Consider the following 14,599-nt stretch of genomic DNA (forward strand, 5'->3'; position numbering starts at 1 on the left):
CTCCGTTAATAGAAATAAACTTCTACTTGCTATGGTAGAATTTCGCATTCCATTTGATCTTGTCCGGTTAACTGAACTTAAAATCACAGGTGCAGAGAGCATGGTAAAAATCCAAAACGATCTCTCAAGACCCTTCCATTGCAAAAATGGACTAAGACAGGGTGATGGACTATCGTGTCTCTTATTTAACCTGGCATTAGAAAAAATAATTCGAGAGTCGCAGATTACTACGAATGGTACTATCTTTAACAAATCAGTACAAATTGTCGGATACGCAGATGATATAGACATCATAGGTAGGTCCACAGAATCTCTGACTGAAGCATTCGGTCGTTAAGAGCATCTGCACACAGAATGGGACTAAATATAAATGTTCAAAAGACCAAATATATGTGTTGCACTAGGTCAAGCAACCCGACACCTACACGAATAATAATTGATGACCTAGAACTGGAAGGTGTTGACACCTCCATATACTTAGGGTCGCTGCTAATCAAAGATAACAACGTCAGTGAAGAAATAAAAAGAAGAATAGTGCTCGCCAATAAGTGTTACTATGGCTTAAGAAGACAGATGGCCTCAAAAATGCCTAGAAAAATTAAACTGACTGTATACAAAACACTAATAAGACCAGTGCTAACATATGGTTCAGAAACTTGGACACTAACACAGAATGACCAAGAATTGCTCAAACGTTTTGAGCGAAAAATACTAAGACGAATATATGAAGGCATAAAAGAACAAGGTTTGTGGCGCAGGTGTTACAATTTTGAGTTGTATAGAAGATTTGGAGAACCTGACGTTATAAAATTCATTAAGGTAGCACGCCTCAGATGGATAGGTCATGTAATCAGACGAGAAGAAGATGCCATAGTCAGAAAAGTTTTTGACCGAAGAGGGCCGATCGGACAACGAAGAAGAGGAAGACCGAGACTTAGGTACCAAGACAACCTAGAAAATGATTTGAAGTCTATCGGAATTAGAGCATGGAGAAAAGTTGCCAGAGACAGGGGCGAATGGAGGATTGTTCTGAAGAAGGCTTTGATGCCACTGATGATGATGAAACCATAAAAATTGACTGTTATGGAAATTAAATTGTTAGTTTCTGTCACGACCCACGATTAGTTTATCGTGAGATATATTTGCTATAAAATATTATTTTATTAAATTAAAATAATTTACGACGACAATTTTCATAGAACTATTTATTGCTTAACTATACATGTTTACAGAACTGAGTGTCGAAAAATACATTACAAAACGTATAACAAAAGCCCCTAGGGGAGGGGGGTCTTTTCTAAAATCTATAAGATTTTAACTTTTGGAAATAACGTAAAGTTTATTTCACGAAAAATGGTTGAGTGCTTAATGGTTATTTGAGTTGATCCTATTGTGTACACAAGAGTCTCTCAATAAACTACTGAAGTACACAGGGTCGCACTTCAGAAAGTTTGTTATTTAATATATTTCATTGGTAGCTGTGTAATACACGATTATAAAAATTTATTAAATTATTTCATATGGTATTTTCAGGTTGTTCAAGTGAATATACTTGATAACTGAACAATTTTTAACATGAAGAAAGTAGTTTTTTTGTTCTACGTGAATATTTGTAGTATATGGATCTAAATTCAGAAAGGTACTTTCCTTCACACTTTTTACAGGCTTAGGACTGTCAGCAAAAAACTGGCGTGTTTAAAAGTTTTTGCTCTTCCTAATCGGATATCGTTAAAAATGTACAGTAATAATAGTTCTATTTACAGTATATACATACAAACGAATAAATAATGTACAAAAAATAGATGAATTGAAAAAAAATATAGAAAAATATATACAAGTTAATATTTACAAAAAAAATACCCAAAATAACCAAAATATATTTATGAATTCCTAATTCTGTTTCGCTGTCGCTATCCTCTTCAAGATTAATAACAATTGGTTTAATTATGTGATTCAAAGTAACATATGAATTTTCTACGTTTATTACATGGCGCACTGAATTTTTTCAACTTTCTGGGGAGATATCATCAACACATTTCCTTATTAATTCGACTACACTACCACTTAAAGTCGGAGAAGCATTTTGTGACCTAACATTTGACTTTAGTTGGTGCCACATATGCTCTATGGGATTAAATAAACAATAGTAGGTCGGAAGCCGTAACACTGTATGTCCCATGTCCTCGGCCAATGCGTCACAAACATATACTTTTTTAATAGAAAATGATTTTAACACTTCTAACAGTTCATTTTTTAAATAACTTTCTTCAAAATATATATCGTTTTCCAACAGGTAGTTTTGAATTTCAATTTTCGTGTTATTTGCACTTGGAGACTTATGTAATTGACGACTGTGGTAACTTGCATTGTCCATTACTATCACACTATTTTGAGGAAGGTTAGGTATAAGACAATTCTTAAATTATTGCTCAAAAAGCTCTGCCGTTGTATCCTCATGGTAGTCCACGCAGGAGTCTTTAATGTTCTTTGCAGAAAGCCATAAGGCATTTGGGACCCAATCATTTTCTGATCCTGCATGTAAAATTGTTATTCGTTTCCCTTTGTTTGATGGAGCTTTTGTTTGACACCTGTTGGAAGAATCGGACCATCCTTTGGATGGTGTTTCATGAGTGTCAAACCATGTCTCGTCCAGATAAATTATTGGTCGATCTTCTGTACGGAACTTTCTTATGGAAGTTATATATTCAGTACGCCACTTTTGTAAAGGATGGGACTCCATAAGCACTTGCCTTTTGTCAATTGTACGATATCAGAAGCCCATTTTAGACAAAATCCTCCAAAGACTAATGCGGCTACAGTTTATTTGTGTATCATCATTAGTAAGCCGTTGTTTTAAAGCATCTAATGTAAGTATCTATTGCTCTTCGTACATTGTGTAAATTTTTCGTCTTATTAAGTCCTTATTACTTTCGTCAATACGTTTGGTAGAACCGGCATCCTTACGCTTCCTTCTTGACTTAATGGGATTTGATGTAATTCTTTTCACTGTGGTTATAGGTATTTTCGTTAAATCAGATATTTCACTGGCAGCAGTATTAGCAGTAAGTCCTCTTGTAAGTAAAGAACTATATATTGTTTTTACAATTTCTCTATGCAGATATATGCAACAATTTCTTCTCAGCAGATACATGCTTTTTCTTTGCTGGAACACTGGAAGAAGCACCATCAATGTTTTTCCACGGACGCCACATAATTCTGTTTTATAGGTATAAGAAGGTATAACACTTGTAACACTTGTAACACTTTCAACTAAATGAAACAAAATGTATATTTAAAAATTTCTAATCGGTTTTATATAATTTTACAAATTATACAGAATAGAGGGAACCTGTATAATTGTTCCATGAAATACTTAACGATCAACAAATTTATTGTGGTCATTAAAATATCAACCATTGATAGTGAAACTCGCTGTTAAAATGTTTACAACTTTATGAAATAAAATGTATTCTAATCGTTTTTATAATTTTATACGATTTTTAATCGTTTTTATATTACCAGGAATTTATTATACAAACAAGATAACGACACTCCACAGTAGCTTCAATTTTACCTGAATACTTACCTGCTCAACTAATTTTGACTAAGCTGGGGTACTTGCGGTCGGGTTTTATTGCAATCATTAAGCACTCAACCATTTTTCGTGCAATAAACTATACAGTACAAATTTATTTATATTGTCCTTATCAGATCCATCTACAGAGGCAGCGACTGCGACAATAATAGTCAACGGATTTACCGGGTACCTGCTTTCTAAAGGGAGGGTTTAATCCACAAACCTTCACCAGAAATATGTAAAACTGACAAATATTTTTATCTTTTAATAGATTTCTGGAAGCTAATTTACCCAAACTTTAAGAATTACCGATATGAATCTGAAATAATAAAATAAAATCGACAATAACATGAAGTGAATTATAATGAGACGGAACAGTTTCCTTTTTTACATTTCTACTTAATCTGGAAATCGTTTGCAAATATATATATATATATATATATATATATATATATATATATATATATATATATATATATATATATAAAATTTTGGATATTGATTTTTAATGTATAATAAATTTTTTTTATAATAAACTAGTGATGTTGCCCGTCCCCATCAATTGCATCTAAAATTATTCCAATTAATTTTTTCTTTCTTCCTCCTATTTAAGGCTAGAACCACAACAGAATAATATTTTAATACTGCGCATCGAAGTATGCCAAAAGGGCATTACGGCATATCTTCGTTTCTATTGGTCCGATCGGGGCATATGAGGGCTCGTTGGAAATGGAAGAGGGTAATGAGTACGTTAAGATAAAAAACAAAGATGCGGCATTACCAAAACGGCTCTACATCTGTAATTAACAACTTTCATAAAAAATCATCACTTCTGTAGAGTCTTCTTTTCTTCTTATCATCTCCAGATAAATAGATAGGATAGACATTTGTATATAAAATAAAATGTAACCGTCTTTGTCCACTGTCCACTGAGGTTGCAAGTCATTAGACGAAGTGTCTGTGAGTACTTGTTGATAGCAACTTGCGAGATAGCCTATGAGTAGATAAAGTACACGGTTCTAGGGCCATCCCCTAAATCACAACCCCCAAAATCGCAAATCCCAGTCGTAAATGCAAAACGGCTTAACGTAGGATCACGTGTGAGGTACCGTTGGAAAGGGGATGAAAAATGATGTTGAACGCATTATGTGTCTTGCATAGCGAAGTATGCCAAAACGGCATTGCGGCATATCTTCGGGGCATATGAGGGCTAGTTGGAAAGGGAAGAGGGTAACGAGTACGTTAAGATAAAAAGCAATGATGATGGCATTGCCAAAACGGCTCTACATCTGTAATTAATAATATCAATAATATAAGAAAACCATTTTTATTAAAACCACTTTATTGCAATTATTTCTATATATCAATACATCTTTTTTTAGTGCTATAAATAAATTATAAAAAATGTTAATTTTTTTTTAAATTGCAGCATTTTGATCACAATCATTCTTTATCCTATTTTGACTTATTATATTTAAATATACATAATGACAGTTTTATAATATCAACGAAATACAAATTATTGTTGGTATTAGAAAAATTACTTTTTGGTAGATCTTCGTAACTCCTTCGTTTTGCGCAGTAACTGAAACAAAAGAAAACAAGTGTTACATAATCTCTCGAGACAAATATGTTTGGTAAATTTTTTGCAAATGAGAAATTTTATTTGACTTAAGCCATAAACACACAGAAAGATAATTACAAAATAGAAAAGGAAAAAGTTAAAATATGAACAAATAAACTTTCGGAAAAACAAAGTCGTCACTTAAGTAACTACAATAATATAAATATTATTAAATTCATTAACTCCAGTTCAAGTTCCTCTTTCCCGATGGTCTTGTAATAGACTAGACGGGATTTGTAGAAATTCAGACCATAATGGACATTTTCCATAGGAAGCTATTTTTTTGCTGGAATCCCTTCAGGATGTGCCCAATATCGATAATCACGATATGCGCCAGTCGCAAACCCTGTGCTAAATTTTTTACTTAACAAAATCTGAAAACAAATCAAAATTTCTCATTTTTTTGCTAATATTTTCGTTTATAATTCGGAAAATATTAATCCTAGAGAAAAAATTATAAAAAGTTAAAAGATTCATTATTAAATTTAACACAATATTTCGTTAGCTAGAAATTGAAAATTTTATGTTTATTGTTGAAAAAATAGCAATAATTGGAAAAAAAAGTACAAAAAAATGAAGTTAATCCTTTAAATGTTTTCGACTTTCTAAACTTGACTTACAAGCTCAATATTCCGCCTAGAAAAACCTTGTAATATGTTTAAAACGTGTGCTAAATTTTGTTAAGATCGGTCGGATAGGTTTTTGCATAATAATTTTGCAATCCAGCCTACTGGAAAAAAATCGCAAATTTTCAAATTTCTAGTAAGCAATAAATAAGGCTCTCAAATAGTTGCAAATTTTTTTACATATAGAGGAAGGCTCAAACTTTCAAACGCTTTTTGTAAAATTCACATTGGTTCACTAGGAAAGCCTAGAAAATTTTTAAAAATTTTAAACATTTTTTAGGCTTATAAACAAATTGAATAACTTTACGAGCTTTAAACGTTACAAATTCAAAATTTATACACTTAAAGAACATTAAAAGACGCTTTTTTAAAAAAAAACGATACATTCGGCTTACTGGTTGCCGAGATATTGATGATCAAGGTCAGACCTGAAGATTCTTGTCTTTCCAAAAAAAGAAATAGACTTTAAAAAAATTATTGAAGTTTGAGTCAAAATAAGATTTATTTATGAAAAAAAAATTTTTTTTTCGTTCGCCTTTGTTTTAACAATTTAAATTAATTATTAACAATTTATAAATACATATTTGTTTACTAAAAGTAACAATTTACTTCAATGTATAAATTGCAAGCTCAAAAAAAATGCACGAAGAAAAATGCAATTACTTGTTTAACATACAATTGTTTATTGCAAATTTCCCAATTTTGCAATTAAAAATGGTACTTGAAAATATGATATTTGAAATCCTTGTCTTCCGAGACATCCATTCAAAAAAAAGAGCAAAATTGGTTTTCAAGAAGCCGAGATAATGCAATTTTTATCGCGCGCTATGATTTTGAACTCACCGATTCACATTTCGAGTGAATCACCCACCACCACCTCTCATGCATTCCGAGCGACATTTTACGGAAAACGGAATACGTAATGCCATAAAGCGCATTACGTATAACTTTTCATATAAAAAGTACTTGACAAGACGAGGGTATTTGTTTAGAAACGAGCTCTCTATCACTTATAGTTACACGGCAAATATATGCCAACTTTGACCTTCAATATCCCGGCAACCAGTAAGCCGAATGTATTTTTTTTTAAGAAGAAGAAGCGTCTTTTAATGTTCTTTAATTGTATGATTTTTGAAATTGATATGTTTAAAGCTCGTAAAGTTATTCAATTTGTTTATAAGCCTAATATATATAAAAAATGTTTAAAACTTTTAAAAAATTTCTAGGTTCTCCTAGTGAATCGATTTGAATTTTACGAAAAGCGTTTGAAAGTTTGAGCCTTCTTTTATGTGTAGAAAAATTTGCAACTATCTGAGGGCCTTATTTAGGGCTTACTATAAATTTAAAAATTTGCGATTTTTTTCCAGTAGGCTGGGTTGCAAAATTATTATGCAATACCTATCCGACCGATCTTAACAAAATTTAGCACAAGTTTTAAACATATTAAAAGATTTTTCTAGGCGGAATATGGAGCTTGTAAGTCAAGTTTAGAAAGTCGAAAACATTTAAAGGATTAACTTCATTTTTTGATCTTTTTTTTTCCAATTATTGCTATTTTTTCAACAATAAACAATAAATTTTCAATTTCTAGCTAACGAAATATTATGTAAAATTGAATAACAAAACTTTTAACTTCTTATAATTTTTTCTCCAGGATCAATATTTTCCGAATTATAAACGAAAATAGGAGCAAAAAAATGAGAAATTTTCAATTGTTTTCAGATTTTGTTAAATAAAAAATTTAACACAGGGTTTGCGACTGGCGCATATCGTGATTATCGATATTGGGCACATCCTGAAGGGATTCCAGCAAAAAAATAGCTTTCTATGGAAAATGTCCAATCCAAAACAGATCCCGCCTAGACTATAAAGCGAATCGAACACTCAAATTTATTTTTATTGCAACAACTTCCATATAACCCAGCTAATAATATATAAAAATACGCAATAGAACAAATTGTAGGAATTACTATTTGCAAGTAGATGATTCAGCTTCCATCTATAAGACATACTTGAAATGTGAATGTTGGTCACCAAGCAGTTGGCAATGTAATGACAGATTTAAAAGAAAAACTGTTGATCGCATTTTAGTAATAATGGCCTTATTTAAAAAATTAACCTGGACATAATAGACTATTCAAAATCAGAGCAGAGAACAGCTTGTGGTCTTAAAAGATGACTTTCTAGCTGTAGACGAACCGACTATATCAACTAAAGCACGATAAAAGTCACCTAAAGCTATATAAATAAAAAAACCCACAAATGTAGTGCTTCAAAAACTTTGTGCTCAGCTTTAAGGGCCGGGATTCACTATGACATTCATTTATTTTCTATCAAAGTAATAATATACCTTTAGGGGCACAAAAGCGTATTCTCAGCAGCAACGTTGTTGTCAAATTAGCATCTTCTTCTTCTTGATGCATGAAAAAAGCAAAAAATAGAGATATACATTTGGCATTTATGGACCTGATAAAGGCGTATAACTCTGTAACAAGGTCAGAACTATGGAAGGCGTACAAATTAGAAATACAGACGGAACTCATAGAAGCTACAAAAGCTCTGTATAAAGAAAATAAAGTGTCCATTAAAATGGGAGCAATAATTATAGTAGACTTCACCACAACAAAAGAGCTCCTACAGGGTTGTTCCAAAAGAAAAGAATACATTCAAATACTTGGGGTTTATAATCACGAAAAAGGCAACAACAGAGAAAGAAATTAAGCAAAGATTAGAACAAACAAGAACAGAAATCCGACAACTTAACTCAGTATGGTGGGATAGACACCTAAAAATATAAAAGCAAAAACACAGATTTATAAAACATTAGTGCAAAGTATTATGACATATGGGACTGAAAATTGGATTATAAACAAGAAAAACAGTAGTAAGATAGTAGCAACAGAGATGGAATGCCTGCGAAGATGCTGCACAATAACAAGAATTGATAGGAGAAGTAATGATGAAATAAAGCAAAGAACATCAATAGAAACAGACATACTAACATATATAGAACAAAAAAGACCAAAGTGGTATGGAAATGTAAAAAGAACTAGCGACAGCAGATGGTTAAAGAGAATAACCGAATGGAGCCTCATAAGAAGGAGGAAAAGAGGACGACCCCGAAGATCCTGGAGGAATGAAATAGACGACCCCATGAGTAAGAGAGGCCTAAACCATGGAGAATGGAACAACAGAGAGAGATGGAGACGGTTGAGCGAGGGAAGTCAGTGAATACTGTGAAAACCCTGAATATATATAAGACGAAACGCTGCAATGTCACAGTTTTTTCGAAATGAACAAAATCAATAAAATTACTCAATATGATTTGAATATTATAGTAACGTCTTTCCTCCAAATTTATTTTAGTTGGTAACAACTAGTATATATATATATATATATATATATATATATATATATATATATATATATGTATACATATAGAAAAGAAGGAAGGAGATATGGAAAACTGTGAATCGTCAAACTGGTAAAAATAAAAACAATTTTGAGTGGAGCATTACTGACAATAATAAATTATTGATACATCCAGAACACATAGCAAACAAATTTGGTGAGTATTTTTGTACATCAGTCAAACGCACATTATTAAAACATTTCAATAACTATACCTTTAACGATTTCACAACTATGACAATTAACAACACATTCTTTTTTTCTGAGGTCTCACCATTTGATATTGAAAATGCTATATCTTCCTTAAACTATACCAGCTCAGTAGGTATTGATCAAATCCCCACTAAAATAATTAAATACATTTCTTCATATATATCTCCTGTTCTGTCTCACATCATCAACCTATCTGTCAAGTACTCTCTAAGATTATCGAAAAGTGTATTTACAGTAAAATGTTAAATTTTCTGAATAAATATGATATCTTAAATAAATGCCAGCATGGGTTTCTTCCTAATAAATCTACAGAGAGTGCTTCTATTTCATTATTTAATTATATCCACGCTGCTTTTGATCGAAAAAGGTATGTGGGTGCACTCTTTTTTGACTTAACTAAGGCTTTTGACTCTATTGACATTGAAATTATACTGCATAAATTAGAAGCCCTTGGTTTTCGGGGTCATTTCTTGAACTGGTTAAGGTCATACTTACAACATCGTAAATTCCTAGTAAAAGTCGATAATAAGAAGTCATCTATTTTTAATCTGGATCAAGGTGTACCGCAAGGCTCCGTATTGGGACCCTTAATATTTCTTTTATATGTCAATGATTTGATAAATTTTTTAACTGCAGACCATACAGTTCTTTATGCAGATGATTCAACAATTGTAGTTGACGAGTCAACTGAAGTCGAACTCATTTCAAAAATGAACTTAGTAGCACAGGAATTTACAACCTGGTGTAAAAGGAACTCTTTAATGGTAAATGCAAAGAAAACTATTTGTATGCAGTTCTACTCGCGCTGTAAGCCATCCCATGGTTATAAAATCACAGTCAGTTCTGAAGAAATACCCTTTAGTGAAACAACACTATTTCTTGGTAGCATTCTAGAAAGTAATATGACATGGGATGAAAATGTCACTAAAGTCTGCAAAACAATGAATGAGGGTTACTATGCGATCGTTCAGTTGAAAACTCTATTTAACACCATTCAATTGATAAGTGTGTATTATGCATTAGTTTATTCATATATGGCCTATAATGTTGTCTTGTGGGAAAACTCTAGAAACTCTTCTAGAGTTTTTGTAACTCAAAAGAGAATTCTTAGATTGATATTCAATATTGATAATAGACAATCATGTCGTAAATATTTTATTGAACACAGACTGTCGACTTTTCATGCTTTATATATTTATAAGTGTATTATTCACGTCAAAACTAAATTTCAAAATTTTACCCTCAACTCTGACTTTCATAATTACCCGACAAGACACAAGAGGTTGATAAGCCTGTGTAAACACTCCACAACTCTCTTTGAAACTAGCCCTGATTTTGCAGGATCTAAATTTTACAATTGTTTGCCACTTAAAATAAGAAATGAAAATAATATTCAAAAATAAATTAAAAGCATGCTTGATCTAATTATGCGTTTACAACCTAAATGAGTATTTTGACTTAATAAAAGACTACATGGAATGAGGACCGACGGGTTCAGAGATCTATATCGCATATCTTTTTTTTTGTATTTTATTGATTTTGTTTTATGTAATTGTCCTATATAACTTGTTGATCATGCTTTATGTACTATATGACTTGTCCTATATCACAATGTGATCTGATGGGATTAATAAAGAATATTCTATTCTATATATATATATATATATATATATATATATATATATATATAAATATATATATATATATATATATATATATATATATATATATATATATATATATATATATATATATATATATATATATATATATTTGAATTGTTTTAAAATATAGTAACTTTAACCACATCAAAGGAAAACACTTTGTATGTATTAAATCTCAATGAATTTATGGCCCTCCTACTTATCCCTTAAACATCCCCTATCTTTTTCCAAATCCCAAACGACTACACGGCAATTTCATCAAACGCCAAAATTGAAGGATGATCTATAAAACGTTTACGAGACAGTTAGTGCTGTATCGTTCTATCTAGATCAACGCCTTCGGTAGATTGAGACGATAAAAATTAGCCCTCTGCTCCAGCACCTCTCATAAACACGAACGCTAAGAAAAACCCTTCATAAAAAGGGAAACCTCCTTTAGAATTAAGAGATATAGTACAGGAGATGTACTCGGAAATAAATATACCCATATCTTATCGACAAAAATATGGAATATTTGTGTTATGACACAATAACTTAACCCGGCGTCACCCAGGTAAAAAAGTGTGTATAATAACCCAAGTGGGGTATTACTGACCCCATTTAAAATTTATTAGAAAAACTCAACAAATATTTCGAACACGAATTTATTTTTTTAAATATCTTATTTGACTATTTAAGTTTTCATAAATAACAGCTTTTACCAATGGATTAAATTTGACCGCTTATTAGGTAAAATTTACAAAATAATAAAATTCCTACAAACAAAAAACACTAGATACATAAAAAATTCACAAACAAAATATAATGATTCAAAATAAGAGATTTTGCAAAAAAGTTTTTTCAAAAGGTTCAAATAAAAATATAAAAAAGCATCACATTGGATATCCAAGCTTGAAAAAAGTCAGGAGTTCCGGAACTGGATACCGCAAATGCGATGAAGGTGATCTAAACAATAAAAATTTTGGCGTTGATCGCACGTTTGTTTAGTTTTTTGGTCCAATTTTCTTAAACAATTTTGACACCGTCCACGTCCCGTACTTTTTTGGTATAGGTTGGTCACTTTCTCCCAAAATTTGAACTATTTTGGATCGTAAATGTTTTGTAAGTCGCGGATTACGTTTTCGTTCTTCCATAATTGGCGTAACTAATGCTAATCCCAGGTCTTCCAGGAAAATACGACATTTCTTTGAATAGTTACTAGTGTTTGTTTTGTAAATTACCTGGCTGTTGATTCCAGCTGTGTCCATTAGCGAAAAAAATATTCTTATTGCCCACCTTCTACAATTACGAGCTACACTGTAACTTCCTGTTAACTCATCCACCGTATCAACACCTCCTTTTGTAAAGTTATAGAAACTTATTATTTCTGGTAAAAGTTTCTCGCCGGTAGATTTATCTATTTCATCATCGTGATGAAGTGATGGTAATAAAATCACGTTTTTTCCTTTTTTTTTGGTACAAAGGATATCATAGTTATATGCTCTGAAAATCCAAATACCAAGGACTGTGGCTGTCTGTTCTTAATCTGTATAAATTCTGGGGGAATCTCTCGCTTGTTTTTCCTCAGAGTTTCTACTGAAGTTAAACTATGTCGTTTACGCAAAATTTTTACAAGTTCGTAAGAGGTTTACCAATTATCGAAAGTGATATTTCGATTTTTACCAGAAATTGGTGCTATCAGTCTTTGGACGATATCAATAGGTTTATTGCTTATATGGTACGGCCCATCTGGCTGGGTCCCTGCATAAATTTCCATATTAAAAACATAAAAAGTACGGGAGTCTACTAGGGCCTGAATTTTTATTCCGTATTTTGCGGGCTTGTTCGGAATATACTGCCGGAATGAGCAACGCCCACGAAAAGACTCTAACTTCTTGTCAACAATCAAGTTCTGTCCTGGTGAGTAAGTTTATTGACAATTTGGGACAAAGTTTTCAAAAACTGCCCTAATAGGAGTCAACTTATCAGACTGTTGCCTTTCTTGTAGATTGTCTACATTATCGAAACGTAAACACTGCAATAAAAATGTAAATCTATTGAGTGCCATCACTGAACGAAATATATCGATTCCTGTACCATTTGTTCGCCAAAGGGCTTTTAGATTACGATGACGATTTCTATATACACCCTCTAGGTAGATGATGCCAAATAATTCCTTTATTTCAATAATATTGGTCCTGCTACAATATGCTTTATCTTTGTAGGCTAACGCTTTTTCATCTATCAATACATTGGTGCAGACCGTGATACCTTCAAGCATTTCTTTATAAAAAAAAACCAGCAATCTAAAAGAGTCTTAGCGTTTTTGGTATATGATTTGGATCCTGGTAAGTTCGAAATTTTGTTCTCTGCCCTCGTTCTAACTACATTATTACTAGGTTTTCTCCATTTTGTTTTGGAATCCCTACCTAAATAATAAGGATATTTTTTATCTTCTTTTCGCTTATTCTCGGATTTCAATTTAGCTTTATCGTTGAATCCTGAAGGTTGCCTGTACCGAGGACATTTTATTAAGAATCCAATAAGAAAAGAGTTGTTAACCATAATAAAAACAGCCAAAAACCATGTCAAATCATGAGGAACAGCGAAAGACATGGTTTGCTGCAGTTAATTGCACAAAAAAAGTAAAAGGAAAACTAGGACCAGAACCAAAATATTGAATTAGAGGTATTCTGTACTTCTAACATATATTTTTCTGGTCCTTAATTGAAAAAGTGCATAAAAATTGACCCAAGCATATTCACAAATATATTATCTTCATGGAAATATATTAAGAAAACAGTGAAACTTTTTCGCTAACGGACATTCATTTTTATTTATTATATATCAAAACCATAAAACATAAATGTTATATTTTTTTCATTTTCTCCTCAACTAAAATAAGAAAAACAATCAAGAAAACTTCATTTTACCTTTCTCAGGGACGGGATCTTTGGCATTGTCGAAAATAATCTCGGTCTCCTGATGATAGAAATCTCCAATTTTGGCGACACACTTTAACGTAAGACGACTGTTGTTGAAATGAGACTCGAAGAGCGGCAATGTCATGAACATTCTGCTCTCGAATAATTCCCCCACAGTTGTTTTGTTCCTAAAGCATGTTTGGCACACCTACGACAATAAAAATACAATTAATTATTTTAAGGCCGACAAATAAGGAAATAATATTTTCATAATTACAATTTAATTAAAGTGCAAATGTTAAATTTATATATCGTCTTTAAGCAGTTTTTTGGAACTCATATTTTTTAGTTTATTTAGCTAAAGTGAAAATGTTGGAGCGACAGAGGGCCGTTTTTTTTATAAATGGGGCATGTCTGCAGAGAATGAAGAGTTTGGCTTTAGACCTAATCTGTTAGCCATAGATCGTGGTACTAATGATTACATAAAAAATTCAGTTTTAAATGTTTAATTTTCCTAAAGCCCTAAAGCCATCCAGTTACTATCAGATACACCTGTCAGTATGCCTATAAGGTATCAGAAG

At 31.9% G+C, this 14,599-nt stretch overlaps 1 protein-coding gene across 1 annotated transcript in view; it reads right to left on the reverse strand.

Moving 5' to 3' along the window:
- Positions 1-4,920: 4,920 nt before the first annotated feature.
- The window catches only part of LOC140447193 (uncharacterized), a 219,733-nt gene continuing 210,054 nt past the window's right edge, over positions 4,921-14,599 (reverse strand). Inside the window, exons 5-6 of the mRNA XM_072539705.1 lie at positions 14,028-14,226; positions 4,921-5,162 (exon numbers count right to left, since the gene is read on the reverse strand). Of these exons, the coding sequence (XP_072395806.1) occupies positions 5,074-5,162; positions 14,028-14,226 (288 nt within the window). The 3' untranslated portion in view covers positions 4,921-5,073. The remainder of the gene's footprint in view (positions 5,163-14,027; positions 14,227-14,599) is intronic.

The sequence above is a fragment of the Diabrotica undecimpunctata genome, chromosome 8 (assembly GCF_040954645.1).
Source record: "Diabrotica undecimpunctata isolate CICGRU chromosome 8, icDiaUnde3, whole genome shotgun sequence".
In the NCBI taxonomy this organism is placed as follows: Eukaryota; Metazoa; Arthropoda; class Insecta; order Coleoptera; family Chrysomelidae; genus Diabrotica; species Diabrotica undecimpunctata.